This window comes from Nycticebus coucang, chromosome 9 (genome assembly GCF_027406575.1).
Source record: "Nycticebus coucang isolate mNycCou1 chromosome 9, mNycCou1.pri, whole genome shotgun sequence".
In the NCBI taxonomy this organism is placed as follows: Eukaryota; Metazoa; Chordata; class Mammalia; order Primates; family Lorisidae; genus Nycticebus; species Nycticebus coucang.
Genome location: NC_069788.1, coordinates 133,537,284 through 133,552,515, shown reverse-complemented (window position 1 = coordinate 133,552,515; position 15,232 = coordinate 133,537,284). Strand labels below are relative to the sequence as shown.

At 39.4% G+C, this 15,232-nt stretch overlaps 1 protein-coding gene across 3 annotated transcripts in view; it reads left to right on the top strand.

The window, feature by feature from the left end:
* Positions 1 to 13,403, top strand: part of PPP2R5E (protein phosphatase 2 regulatory subunit B'epsilon) — a 196,575-nt gene extending 183,172 nt beyond the window's left edge. For 2 of the 3 annotated variants that reach the window (XM_053601811.1, XM_053601810.1), the window contains exons 11-14: positions 1,321 to 1,440; positions 3,238 to 3,365; positions 5,912 to 6,013; positions 12,041 to 13,403. In XM_053601811.1, the coding sequence (XP_053457786.1) occupies positions 1,321 to 1,440; positions 3,238 to 3,365; positions 5,912 to 6,013; positions 12,041 to 12,140 (450 nt within the window). In that variant the 3' untranslated portion in view covers positions 12,141 to 13,403. The remainder of the gene's footprint in view (positions 1 to 1,320; positions 1,441 to 3,237; positions 3,366 to 5,911; positions 6,014 to 12,040) is intronic. The other variant, XM_053601812.1, reaches the window with a different exon arrangement.
* The last annotated feature ends 1,829 nt before the right edge of the window (positions 13,404 to 15,232 follow it).

Genomic DNA, 15,232 nt, shown 5'->3' with positions numbered 1-15,232 from the left:
ATTTCTCCATCATTTTTCCATTATATTTAAAACAGTTGACTTGCACCATTGATTTGATGTTCCCTATTGTGGTCTAAAAGCTCTATTTCTCAAGGCACACAAGATTCACCGTGCCCTGTAGAGAGTAATTGTGTTTGTGTGTGAGCATGGAGAACGGGTCAGCATGTGGTAGTGGCTTTAAAATCGAGCCTACGTGTGGCTGAGTCTGCTATTTTGTGTTTTTTAAGACTTTGTCTGGCCCAGGCACAGTAGCTCACGCCTGTAACCTTAATACTCTGGGAGGCTGAGGCAGGAGGATCACTTGAGCTCAGGAGTTCAAGACTAGCCTGGGCCAGAGTGAGACCCCATCTGTAAAAAAACACAGTGATGCTATTTCTTGGACGGTGGTGAGGACGGCAGATCCCATCTACAGCATTGGCACAGTGCCTGCCTGCAGGCAGTGCTGAGTATATATTGCCCTTACCAGGGATGGGCAATTCTGGGCTTTCCTCAGTAGCTGTGGCTGAACACCAGCCACATGCTGGGCCCAGTGGTTGATCTGAGTGTGTGGGATCAAAGTGGTGAGCCAGGAAAGGAGGCCTGGACAAGTCAGGAATTTGAGACCAGCCTGAGCAAGAGTGAGATTCTGTCTCTACTAAAAATAGAAAAACTAGCCAAGTGTTGTAGCAGGCGTCTGTAGTCCCAGCTACTGGGGAGGTTGAGGCAAGAGGATCACTTGAGCCCAACAGTTGGAGGTTGCTGTGAACTATGACACCAGGACACTCAACCCAGAGCAACAGAGTGAGAGACTGTCTCAAAAAAACAAAACAAAAAAGCCCACCAAAGACTTAATGTGTTCTGTGCATCTGAGAGGGGCACATAGCTCACTGTGGGACCTGTAACTATCTGGCAAATGACTGCATTTGGACGTCTGCCCATCCATGCAGGAGGGCCTGCCTCCTATTATTTTTACAGAAGCCTTGAGGAGAGATAGCTAAGTTGGAAGCGACAGAGAGGAGAGCCCCACGGGGGCAGGAGTGATTCCCGGGAGCCCCAGTGCAGGGCGTAATATACAAACATAGTGAGTAGAGTAGTTTTTCCAAGTAAGTAGAATTATATTTTCAGTGCTGTGGGGAACTTGCTTTTAAGAACTACTCTATGGTGAATTATTTGTGAAACAAACATCTAACATGGAATAATGCCTGGTTCATTTATATTTGGTTTTATTTGTAAATTTTTCTTAAAATATTACAAACTTAAAATTAAATGTCATTAATCTTTGTGATTCATATGGATTTTTAATAGAAAGGCTCACATTTTGTTTTTTACTTGTATTTATAGGTCATGTTCCTTGGGGAGCTGGAAGAAATATTGGATGTGATTGAACCTTCACAATTTGTTAAAATTCAAGAACCTTTGTTTAAACAAATTGCCAAGTGTGTATCTAGCCCCCATTTTCAGGTTAGTAGTAAAAAGAACATGAGCCAGAGTGGCCTATACAGCATGGATTTTTTAGGTTAAATTTCATTTGTGTTGAAAGAAATGTTTGTTTGCTTTTTTCTCCCATGAAGGTAATAATTTTAGCTGCAGTTACCTTTGTCTTGAGCACCTGCTACACAGCAGTGACTGTCGTGGTGTTTTTTCCCAGTAATTTTAATTCTCACAGTATTCTGCTGGGAGGTCTTGTGTGTTTTACAGATTGACAGATGTGAACACCAAAGCTCAAAAGTGTTAAAAAAGTGTTCCAAGTAAACTGCAGAAGAAGTGGGCTGGGAGGGAGTGTGTAAGAGAGAATGCTGAATGATGCTCACGAGGAAAGAGAACCTCAGATTCCACACTGTGCTAGGTGCTTTACATACATTGATTATAAACTTTTCTGTGTCTTCTGATGGGCAAAAACAGTGATGCTCAGCAAATGTTTTGCTCAGGCTCCCGGGTTCACAGGGAGTGGAGTCTAACGCGGATCTTAGGTTAGTTTCTTCTTCCAGTGGCACTGCCCTGCCTCCCCGTGGCCACTCAGGAACACAGGGGAGGTGAACCTGGGCAACTGGCTCTTTTCTTGAAGTCGTAGCTGTAGCGCTGTGGCCTCTGCCGGGAGGAAAGAAGGTTACGGGATTGAACACACTTTAGGTTTTTATCCGTTGGCCTCTCACTGAAGGTCATATCATAAACCTGAGAATTGAGTCTTTCAATATTGCCTGCCAATTTGAAGAGGCCGTTCAGATTATAGTTCTTAACACAGAACCACACCTCTCATGGTGGACTTTTTCCTTAAGCTGTCATTATCTTTCATAGTTAGAAATACTGGCTGTTGTTGTTTTAATTTTGGACCTAAAGACATGTTAGTATGTTAAAGCAGTGATCTCATAACAATCTGGCAGCTGTACCACAGAACAAAACAGAAACCCCGAAACCAGGAATATAGAAACTATTACATGAAGTGTTCAGATAATATAACACATGTAGCAGATAAATATTAGAGTTGTAATTGGATATAGGAAAATCCTAGGTTCCTCCTCACTTGAGCCCAAGGGTTTGAGGTAGCTGTGAGCTGTGATGCCACGGCACTCCACCCAGGGCAACAGAGTGAGACTCTATCTAAAAGGAAAAAAAAAACCTGTAATCCTAGCACTCTGGGAGGCTGAGGCAGGTAGATTGCTTGAGCTCAGGAGTTCGAGACCAGCCTGAGCAAGAATGAGACCTCATCCCTAAAAGTAGCTGGGCATTGTGGCAGGCACCTGTAGTCCCAGCTACTCAGGAGGCTGAGGCAAAAGGACCGCCTGAGCCCAAGAGTTTGGGGTTGCTGTGAGCTGTGACTCCATGGCGCTATACCAAGGGTGACAAAGTGAGACTCTGTCTCAAAAAAAAAAAAAAAAAGAAAAAGAAAAAGAAAAGAAAGGGGACGTAGAAGATGGCTAACATGATCAGGAAAATAGAATGGTACGTGGACAGATGGTAAACGTGTTTGTATCTTGGGAGCTATATTGGGAAAATCTGGAATCGGGTGACATAGACAGAATTACAGGAGAATATAAATTAACAGGCCAATTTCTTTTCCTTCCCCAAGTTGATGAAACACGTCGGAACTCTCTAAGAGATTTTAAATCTATAAAAAAATGTAAAATATAATTAATACTTAATTTTACATTTGAGTGAATGATTTAACAACAGTCTTTCAAAATACTTCTGTTTGGAAAGATGATTTTATTTTCTCTTCGTCTTTTTCTCTCTCTTAACATTTTTTTTCTTTTCCCAAAGGTGGCAGAAAGGGCACTCTATTATTGGAATAATGAATACATCATGAGTTTGATAGAAGAAAACTCTAATGTCATCCTTCCCATCATGTTTTCCAGTCTTTATAGGATTTCGAAAGAGCATTGGAATCCGTAGGTTTTCAGTTTCTTTCCCCTCCCTCCTTTTCTCTCTCTATTTCCTCCTCTCCCCCATTCTTCTTTTTCTTGAAAAAATGTCCCGAGTACTCACTGTGTGCCAGACGCCCTGCTTGCTGCCAGGGACAGATTTGTGAAAAGATAAAATGCCTTTTAGAATTTCACTGACTGGTTGGAGAAAACCACAAATAAACATTTTAATGAAACTGTGCCGTTTTGTTAAAAATACCTGTTTGCTTAAAAGGCTTCTTGACCTGTCTGTGAAGGTAGCAGTTTGGGGTGGGGCTGGGAGAGATGCTCTGGTGCTGAGAACAGAGCATTGTAGATTGGGGGTTTGTGGGGGGGGAGGTGGCGTGCTCAAGCTGGATCTTAAAGGAATTTGGCAAATGGACAAGATGGGGAAACGCTCATTCAGACAGTGGGTCCCTCCATGACACAAAAAGGGCAGAGATGTAATAAGCACCTGTCAAGTTCTGAGACCCGTGCATTTGGGAGGTTAAGGCACAAAGTCTTTGGGAGAAGGTGCTAGCAGATAGGCCAGGGAAGGAAGCAGATGGTTCACCTGAGCCTTCACCAGGTGAAAGATAAGGAAATGCCAAAGGCTTGTGAGGAGGGAAGTGGCCCAGCTACCTTTGCATTTTAGCAAGATCCATTTCTTAACAGCCAACTCAGTCATTATACATAGTACCTATTCTCCAGGAAAAGTAAAATTTAAAATCTTTTTTTTTTTTTTAATTTTAAGGTTTTTTTTTTTTTATTAAATCATAGCTGTATACATTAATGCAATTGTGGGGCACCATGCACTGGTTTTATATACAATTTGAAACATTTTCTTTTTTTTTTTTTGGTTTTTGACCGGGGCTAGGTTTGAACCCGCCACCTCCGGCATATGGGACGGGCGCCCTACTCCTTGAGCCACAGGCACCGCCCAATTTGAAATATTTTTATCAAACTGGTTAACATAGGCAAATTTAAAATCTTAAAGGAAAAGTTTCATAATATTCAGCCCTATGAAAGTTGAAGTATTCTATATTTGAATGACTTTATGTATTTCTCTGTAGGATGGAAGCAAAATTTAATGTGGCATCAAAAAATTAATAGGTGTAATTGAGTATATTCATAATATGTTTGTCTTAAAATTATATAATTGTAAAATATCACATTTTCTCAATGTTTCAAATTTGCCAGATTTTATGAATAGAACTTACAAAGATAAGGGGCTTGAATGATGAAGTCCCATACAGATAGTCTTTTGAGGACCTAGAAAGTGGTTCTAGCAGGTGGCTGTAACTGCCACGCGTATTGTCTGTGGTACTTCTCCGTAACTGCCCTTGTGAGGAAGGCCATTCTGGAAACTTAATAGCAGAGAACTTCAGTTTTCCTTTTACTAGACGCGGGAAGGGAGCTACATAGCAAGTATGCTTTTCTTCTATATGTTTCGTGGTTTATTTAATCAGTGGCTTAATTTTTGCCAATACACTTTTCAGTGGTATTGGGAGCACGTTTGTTACAAAACAGAAGCAGTGGGTAATTTTGAAGAGCTTCAGACTCTAGTCTGAAGCTGTCGAGATCATCATAACCTCACATTGCCCAGAGCTGCTTCTTCCTCTTGAGAAGTGAAGGCCACTGTTTTGGCTGTTCAGCTGTGTGGTGCTGCAGAGCTATTAGCCACTTACTCACCAGGGCACGTCCTAGGTCAGCAAGGAGCCAAGAGGGATGGGTGGACTAAAGCAAGTCATGGCCCGATAGACAGCTCATATCGAACTGCCCATCTTATAGGGGCTTGGTTTCGTCTCTTTGGATATGAATGGTTTTCATATTTTATATATATATATGTTTTGTTTTGTTTTTTTTTTTGAGGCAGAGTCTCACTTTATCACCCTTGGTAGAGTGCTGTGGCGTCACAGCTCACAGCAACCTCAAACTCTTGGGCTTAAGTGATTCTCTTGCCTTAGCCTTCCAAGTAGCTGGGATGACAGGCGCCCGCCACAATGCCTAGCTATTTTTGGTTGTAGTTATCATTGTTGTTTAGCAGGCCAGGGGTGGGTTCGAACCCACCAGCTCTAGTATATGTGGCTGGTGCCCTAGCCACTGAGCTACAGGCACCAAGCCTTCACATAATATTGGTATAAGCATATAACATTTATGTATATTATTACTTTGCAATTCCAGGCAAATTCTAAGGTTGCTTTTACCATGGGTGCTTATTTTAGGGTAAAGTAGTTTTATTTTTATACTTGCCTGTTTATTAAATGAAGTTATCAAGTGCCTACAGTCAGGTCTATTCTAGGTACCAATAATTAGTAGAGGGAAAAATTAGATTTTTTTTTTTTCTCATTCTACCACCCCTCAGAAAGACATCTGGCCTTGAGCAGTAAAGAGTAAATCTTTTGCTGTGAAAATGAACTGTAGGTTATTTCCAGCTGTTCCAACTAAAAAGTGATAGTTACAAGGAACTCATTCAGACAGAATTGGGCTTTTGCTTCTTCGTTCAGCATCCTGTTGGGTAAGACTAACATGTCCCTTTCTCCTGTGCCTCACAGGGCTATCGTGGCGCTAGTGTACAACGTGCTGAAGGCATTCATGGAAATGAACAGCACCATGTTTGACGAGCTGACAGCCACATACAAGTCAGATCGTCAGCGGTAACTTTTTAAAGCTTTTTTGTCAGCTGTGCATAAAACTATTGAATTCTTTCCTTGCTCTTTGCTGAAGTTGGCTTGTTGTACCTCGAATCATAAGTAGCCCAATTTTGTTTACAGTCATGCATGGCTTAATGATGCGGACGCATTCTGAAAAACGTGTTTTAGCAATTTTGTCATTGCAGAACCTCACAGGGGGCACTTACACAAACCTCCACGCACAGCCCGCTGCACACCTGGGCCGTGTGGGCGGCCTGTTGCTCCCAGGCTACAAACCTGTGTAGCATGTCACTGCACCCAGCACTGCAGGGAGCGGTAACAAATCTATCAGGTGATAGGGACTTTTTAGTTCTGTCACAGTCTTGTGGGACCGCCAATGTATATGTGGTCGGTTGTTGACCGAAATCATCATCATGCACCCGATGACTGTATTAATAGGTTCATTTTTGCACACTCATTAGTGGTGTTTTTATTAGTGGCCATTGGGTAACAAAGCTTTGTGATAGGGTCATTTTGATAAAGACTACTTTCCTCCCTCCCTTTAATATAGTTCAGTTCTGCCTCAGGGGTAAGAGCCTGGCATATAACTGTACCAGGCCCATGTAAGGGGACCAACCAGCAGGTAGTTTGCTTTCTGGATTGACTCCCACTTGGAACTTCCTTGAGCTAGAATTGGGTTGATCTTGTATTTCACCCTAGCAGGAAGAGGCCTAAGGTACCATTTGTCTAGGTCTTTGGCCCAGAGCTTACTAACACCCAGCAAATTCATCGCAACTTAAAGAACAGTGAACAGAACGTAAATGTTAATGGTCTGGTATTATACAAATCTCGAAGTGTGTAAGAACATAAGGGAACAAAAACCTTGGGCCTGTTTATAGTAAATGCCGTGTGGGCCTGGGAAAGCCTGTCTCGATTTCATTTACATGATGTTTCAGTTTTGTTACGTCCTGTCCAGTGTGTCCACTCTCTAAAGGAAGGACATGGAGAGATTAAGGAAAGCTGAGCAGGCTCTTAGGAGTTGAGCCTCTGGTTTTGCTTTGATCACCCAAAAGCAAATGTCGGCTTTGAACATCATAAAACCGTGGGCTTTCGAGGATTCCAGAGGTGTGCACAAGCGCTCATACCCAGGACCGGGGTGGACCTCCGGAGCAGAGCCAGCAGCGGTTCCCTTGCTTCTTTGCTTTACCTACTTTTTAATGTGTCACTTTCATTTTACTAATAAAAAGCAATGAAGAGAAAGTGTCGGTGGCAGAGGGAAAAGGACCTTTGCAGTGATTTATTTATTTAAGTTACCAAAGACGTGCTTTATGAAAAGCGTGTAATTGTGGAATATGGCAGGTGTTTAGTCGTAGATAGGCTGAGATTTTTGTACCAGAATATTGAGATAAATATCAATTATGGAGCATGACATGCTACACTCAAAATTTGAACAACTTTTAATCAACTATATTAGCAGTTGTTGCAAATCATTAAATTTATAATAACCCTTCTTACCCCAAGCTTAAATTAAAATCTTTAAAAAATATTATTTAAAAAGTGCCAAGAGCACATTTTAATACTGTGATGCACCAGGTATATGTTAAGCGAGCATTGTGCATAAGATCCTCTCTTTTATTTTTTCTATTATTATTATTTATTTATTTATTTATTTGAGACAGAGTCTCACTTTACCATCCTCGGTAGAGTGCCATAGCATCACAGCTCATAGCAACCTCCAACTCCTGGACTTAGGTGATTCTCTTGCCTGAGCCTCCCGAGTAGCTTGGGACCATAGGTGCCCACCACAATGCCCGGCTATTTTTTGTTGCAATTTGGCTGGGGCCGGGTTCAAACCCTCCACCCTTGGTATGAGGGGCTGGTACCCTACCCACCAAGCCACAGGTGCCGCCCCAAGATCCTCTCGTTTAGAGCAACTGGAAACTCATTGTTATCCTAGTTGAACAAGGATTAAATCTGTACAATCCCATCAAGAATTTTTTTTGGCAGGGGGAATCATTGAGGGCCTATCAAGAATTTTTGTTTTTTAATTTCAGGTTAATTTGAGGGTGCAAAGAATTAGGTTACAATTTTTGCATTTGTTAGATAGCATCCCTGTTGTAGTTGTGTCCTGTCCCCAGGAGGTGTGCCATATACCTCCTGCATTGTGCCCATAACTGCCCATCAAGAACATTGAAGACCGGCTCCACACCTGTGGCTCAAGCAGCTAAGGCACCAGCCACATACACCTGAGCTGGCGGGTTCGAATCCAGCTTGGGGCCCGCCAAACAACAATGACGGCTGCAACCAAAAATTAGCCAGGTGTTGAGCAGGCGCCTGTAGTCCCAGCTACTTGGAAGGCAGAGGCAGGAGAATCACTTGAGCCCATGAGTTGGAGGTTGCTGTGAGCTGTGATGTTATGGCATTCTACCCAGGGCAATAGCTTGAGGCTCTGTCTCAAGAAAAAAAAAAAAAAAGAATATCGAAGACCTTATTTATAAAATACTCAAATCACTTGTTTTATATTTAGACAACGTCACTAATAAAACTTCTTTGATTATTTATAACCTAAAATACCAGGAAGAAACAAAACTGTGAAGGTGATGCTCATATTCTGGCACATTAAAATGATTTATAATGAGTGGACTTTGCTAATGAGAGAAGGATTTTCTTTTTTCTTTTTTTTTTGAGAAGAATCTTACTTTGTCACCCTTGGTAGAGTGCTGTGGCATCATAGCTGACAGCAACTTCAAGCTCTTAGGCTCAAGCAATCCTCTTGTCTCAGCCTCTACAGTAGCTGTGACTACAAACACCCACCACAGCACCCAGCTATTTTTTAGAGACGGGGTCTTGCTCTTGCTCAGGCTGTTCTCAAACTCCTGAGCTCAGGCAATCCACCTGCCTGGGCCTCCCAGAGTGCTAGGATTACAGGAGTGAGCCACCACGCCCAGCCTCGAAACAAGAATTTTTTTTAAAGCAAGGGTAATACTTTGTCAAAGGAGCAATAGAAGGTTATACTGACAGATGAAAACTGGTTTCTTCATAGATGTGGGAATAGGAAAAGAGAATGAAGAGATTTATTTTGTACTGTCAGAAGAACTGAACAGAGGATTACAATTTTGGATGACAAGAAGTTAATCATTTCAATTCAGATCAAATTTTTAAGTATTGCAAATCTGAAAATGGTGGGTGGAATAAGTATTTAACACTGTAAGATACATATGCCAACATTGGTGCTATATAAAATTGCAATTAGAGAATTTGACAATATCCCCAGTGTGACATTGTGATTAAGTTTTAAAATTGCCACCTACATGGAGAGAGAGAAGTGGGAAAGAACGGAGATGACAGTAACTATAACAGCAATATTTACAATTCTTGAAGATAAAATTGTCATTATGAAAGCTATGTGATAACTTAGCATAAAGCTCATCTGGGAAAAAAAAGCCCCACAGGACAAATTGCATTGATTGGCATAAAACTCTTGACATGAATGAATGAAACACTTCAGTAACACGATGAGGAGTGTTGTAGTGACGTCAGCACTTAGTTAGACTGGAAATTAGGGCATTGTGAACTTGAACTTGCTGAGCTGCTATTTGGTTGAGTAAAGGTCTCAAGCCCTTCTCCTTCCAAATAAAAAGTTTATATGCACTGGCACTCAGCAGGATCTATAGAATTGATTTTTATATACTCAGATGAATGTTCTATGCTAACATTTGTTTAGACTGTACCAAGAAACAAAAAGTGGTAATTTACAAACAACTTCCTTATGTTAAGAATTTGAAATTCAGGGGCGGTGCCTGTGGCTCAAAGGGGTGGAGTGCCGGTCCCATATGCCGGAGGTGGCGGGTTCAAACCCAGCCCCAGCCAAAAAAAAAAAGAATTGTTAAGAATTTGAAATTCACATGATTGCAAAAGGGACTTTACCTAACAATTGCAATCAGTGTAACCTGGCTTATTGTACCCTCAATGAATCCCCAACAATAAAAAAATAAATAAATAAAATAAACAGATTTCTCAGTCCCACCTCTAAAAAAAAAAAGAATTTGAAATTCATAATGATTAGAGTATTATCTAATCTTGCCCCCGTGCCTTGTAAATGAAATTTTTTGAGGTCAAAATTACCAAAAAGGGTACTTGCATAAAAACTGTTAAGCTTACTGAAATTCATATTGTACAGATTATATTTGAGGTAACTGAAACTAATTATCACAAACAAGCACTGCATTACCACAATATTAATTGACATATTATACAGTTCATCATTCCATTAAAATTCTGGAATGTGGGCGGCACCTGTGGCTCATTGAGTAGGGCACCAGCCCGTATACCGAGAGTGGTGGGTTTGAACCCGGCCTCTGGCCAAACTGCAACAAAAAAATATCCGGGCGTTCTGGTAGGTGCCTGTAGTCCCAGCTACTCGGGAAGCTAAGTCAAGAGAATCGCCTAAGCCCAGGAATTGGAGGTTGCTGTGAGCTGTGACGCCACAGCCCTCTACCGAGGACGACAAAGTGAGACTCTGTCTCTAAAAACAAACAAACAAAAAAAACAGTCTAGTGGAATGAGAATATAAATTTATTTTAAGTTTTTTAGAGATTTGGGGTGAGGATGAAGATTGATTTCTACTGCTCTAGATATTAATATACCTTTAAAAAACATTGATGACAACATTAAAAAAAGATACTGGAATTATATGATTGATTTAAGTCATGTGGATTTTCCTGAGTAAAAATTGTTATGTGGCTCAAGTTAAATCCTTACTAAGTGAGGCAGTGTGAGGAACATAAGATAGCAGAGTCTCCATTTTCGGGAATTATCTGAATTCCTAGATTCAGAAATATTAACCTACATCTGCTTTTTACTGATTTCACTCCAACGTGAAAAAATCAGGGGTAGTGCACTGAAACATTTTTATAAATGTGAACTCATTTAACTTCTAAGAAAGTATTCCTTTCTTGCATCTACTTGTTTGATGTTAAAACATCCTTTCTTTTTTCTTTTTTTAAATAAGCTAAATTTAAAAATGTCCTTAGCAAAATAAATTTTGTTGACCCTATTTTAGATAATCAGATTTAGAGGAAAGTTTTTACAAACAGTAAAATACAGAAGTCTGAAGAAAATGGTACTGAATGAAATTTGAAGGCTTGGCATATTAAAAAATTAAAACATATGGCTCAGCGCTCATAGCACAGTGGTTAGGGCGCCGGCCACAGCTTGAGACTCTGTCTCAAAAAAAAAAATATTAAAACATAATGATAATAATATCAATAAAGTTCTGTCCAGATCATTAATTAAAACTGAAATCACAAGTTGTATGGGTTTTTTGTTGTTGTTTTGTTTGATGGGGGTGGTGGTTTTGAGACAAGCTCTTGCTCTGTCCCAGGCTGGAGTACAGTGGTATAGTCTTAGCCCACTGCAACCTCAAACTCTGGGCTCAAGTGATCCTCCTGCTTCAGCCTCGCAGAATGCTAGGATTTCAGGAGTGAGCCACTGCACCAGGCCTGAAATCTCAAGTTTTTACTTTATTTTTAACCACTAAAGTGTTTAAATTTACATGAGGCAGGAAAAATAGATTGTATTTTCTGGACTTGCTACATTCTCTGTATCAATGTCATCTCCAGCTTTCTTTTTGAGAAACTATTGAGAGAGAAAGAAAAATTAGATTCTAACTAGGCCCCAAATAAAAATTTCTAATGTGCCTTTGGTGTTAGGATATCTGGTACATATAAATCATCTCTGACTTTTGTTTCTCTGTAATTTTAAAGTTGTTTTTCTATAGCAAGCTACATGTAAATTGGTATTAATGTGAAATCTTAAAATATTTTGGTCATGTCTTACTCTTCATTAATACTACTTTTGTGTTTTTATGAGTCAAAAAAAATGAAATCATGGGAGAGGAAAAGCAAAAAGAACCCACAAGCTTAATGTCAACATTTTTTTCAAGAACCTTTTAAAACATACCGAGGCAAAACTAGGTTAAAGGGCATTACTTGCTGGATAATATCTTTAAACCTTCTGAGTTGTTTACATTGTATTCTATTTCTTCCTCAGTGAGAAAAAGAAAGAAAAGGAGCGTGAAGAATTGTGGAAAAAATTGGAGGATCTGGAGTTAAAGAGAGGTCTTAGACGTGATGGCATAATTCCAACTTAACAGAAATAATGAGAACAACATTACTAACCTGTGGAGTCACACATTATGTAGTAGAAGATGGAGCAACAGTTTTCTGTATTGTGCAACTTTACAGTAGATTTCACATTTGTTTCATTATTACAACAGCACTGTATATACCTGTCTCTAAGTAAAGGAAAAAAAATAAGGACTTCAATCCAAAGTTTGGACAGTAGATGGACTTCTCAGAACTTTGCAAACATAATCATTGTTCTAACCCTCTTTTAAAAAAAGCGATCAAAAGAGATCTGTTGATGAAAATGCTGTGTTAAAATTCCATTACGGGGAGTTCCTTATTTATCCCTAGCAGAGAGTCTGTTACAATTTTCAAATGTGAACAATCTTAAATTTAGCTTGTCTTTCTGCTAAGCTGTTAAATGTATTTATAGTAAAGGGAGAAAAAAAGACTGTCATTTCCTTATAAGTTTGTATAACATCCTCCTCTGGATAACGTGACTGTAATTTGACATCTTTTCCTTTTGCACATCTTCCTGAGTTGAATGTTCATGTGAAACGGGGCCATGAATTATTATAAAGGTCCCTGATAAAAGTTTTGTTTACTGGGGTGAACATCTTTCCAGTAACCAGGTAGGCCTGGTACTCCTTTAGTTTTAAAATTAGGAGTAAAAACGGAAGGGATGATAAACGTAGTAGGGAAGGGAGATTTGGATTCATACGTCAGTTTATGGTGAATCCAAATCAAAGTCTTGAATCCTTTGAAAGCAGACACTGGGACATCACAGGCTTCAGTCCCTGACCAGTATCAGTTGCATACATCATTGGACACACACCAGAGATGTTTTAGAAATGTCAGAAAAACATCCTTTTGGATCATTTGAAATAGGAAAAACAAACACTTAATAATACAACCATGAAATTGATCACCAGGATTGTGAATCTAATTGGGAAAAGAAGAGCAAACAGCTTGGACTGTTTGGAGTTGTTGCCTTACTTTTTAATATGTATTTATAAAGTATTCCAGCAAAAGAGGATGTAGCCTCTGGGAAAAAACAAACCTGTTCAGTGTTTTTTGTAGATTCTCGTTCAGTATCTCATCACAGCGCCAACCCTGTTTTTAGCCAGAAAGGATTCAGGATAACATTATTATGCATTCTAAAGTGGATGCGTATTCCTAACTACTGTATTTGTTACCAAAAGTGGTTCTGAAATGCTACTGAAAAAAATCTGGAAATTCCTAATGTCCTGAGTATTAATAATAAAGTTTAAAAATGCTTTTATATCAAAGGTGCATCGTGACCAAATTGTTTAAGAAAAAACAAAACAAAATCTAGGGCTGTGTATATCTTATTGGCTGTCTGCTTTGTATTTAAAAGAAGAGTCTTAGGTTAATAGGTAAACTGCTGTTCAAACTGTGTACAATATGTACTTCCCTGATGGAGCTGCCTTGTTATGTACTGAAACGTATGTGTCTGGGGATTTGCTTCCAGGATGTTTTTGCTTATTATGGACATGGCAGCTGTGAGTTGATGACCCTGGCCATCACTTCCAGCAGTGTTCATGGTGTGGAGCTGAATCTGTGTTCATGTATTGAACTGTGATGGTAGCAAACAGGAACATACGAACTGTTGCTTTTCCTAGACACAATATAAATATGGGCTTGTATGTTTTTCCTTTCATTTAAATATAAAGTAGAATAAGCAGTTTTATTGTTTTCAAGAAAAAAGTGGGGGGGAAGCCACTGACCTTTCTCCCCCAAGAAGTGTTTCAGGATTATCCAGGTCACAGTGTATATGGAAGAGTCAGCTAATTATGGATTTTGTCATCTTGGTCATGTTGTAGGAAAAAAAACAAAACAAAAACAAAGGTTGGCATAGTTAATTCCTAAAAAGAAACATCAGTAAAAAGATCATATGCAGCACCAAACACAACATGGTTCAATGGAGTTAATAGATTTTTTTTTTTTTTAAAAGAATTAGTGGGAATTCAATGTAAAGTTGGCAGAGGCTACAAAGACAAAACAACTTACTTTAAAAGTGTTGGAATAAAGGTGCAAGTTCAATACTAATGGTAAAAAATAAATTTGTAGCAAATATTCTTCTTTAGCCCTTTTGATTTTAGCTTTTTAGTTTTGACGCTGCAGTACATTTACTTTTGATAGTATCAACTTTTTGCCATGAATTCATCTTCTTAGATAAAGGACATTGAGATCACAGGTTTATGAAGAATCTCTGCCTGTTAGAATGAGATGCAGTCAGTCATTTGAAAGGAGAAAGGCCAGGTTCATTTTTTACACCTTACCCTGTCCTCAGAGTTAAGGTGAAACTACACAGATATCCTTAATGTAAATTTTGAATGTTGATCATTCCAAACTGAGGAGAATAAAGCAAATTTTAGACATATTGAGAAGCAATTACAGCTATGTGTCTAAAATTCGTAGGGCAACTTCTGAGAAGAAACGCTTTTTTTAACCGAGACTGACAATGTGACATCTGTCATGTGTGCAGTGGTGCAGAGTGACTGAGGTAATCTATGAGGTTGCACTATGTGACGTATTTAAGGATGTACTGGCTGCATTTGCAGCAACCCTCTTTTTGTCCCTTCCCACACTTCTGCTGTTGCTGCAACTTGAGTTAATTGTGACAAAAGCATCTTTGTGTTATATTTTGTTTGCTTCATAATTTCCAGAACTATATATAAATATATTTTTAAAATAGCAAATATTATAGTTAGTGAGTGATGATCACTCCAACCTTATCCCTACCATATTGGTTTCGGGGATAGGATTAAGAGTGTTTTTGGAAAGAAAAAAATATACACAACCCTGTGGTTTAGAATGATGCTGAGGCCTTAGGCTGTGGGCCTAGAACCACCATGTGAGTGAGTTGACCCCTCTCATACTTTGAATCAAGCATGCATTCCTCTTTCTCACTGTGCACGTGTCCCTGGTTGGTTTCCTTCCGTGTTTAGTTTTTTGTCCTTTTAAATTTTATTGTATTTTGCTCTCCCTAACATCTGACTTTTTTATAAAAGAAAAGAAAAAATAAAAAAAGTAAGAAATAAATAATACCCTTGATGCCGCTGGATACTCACAAGCAGGGTTACGCTCCTTTGTC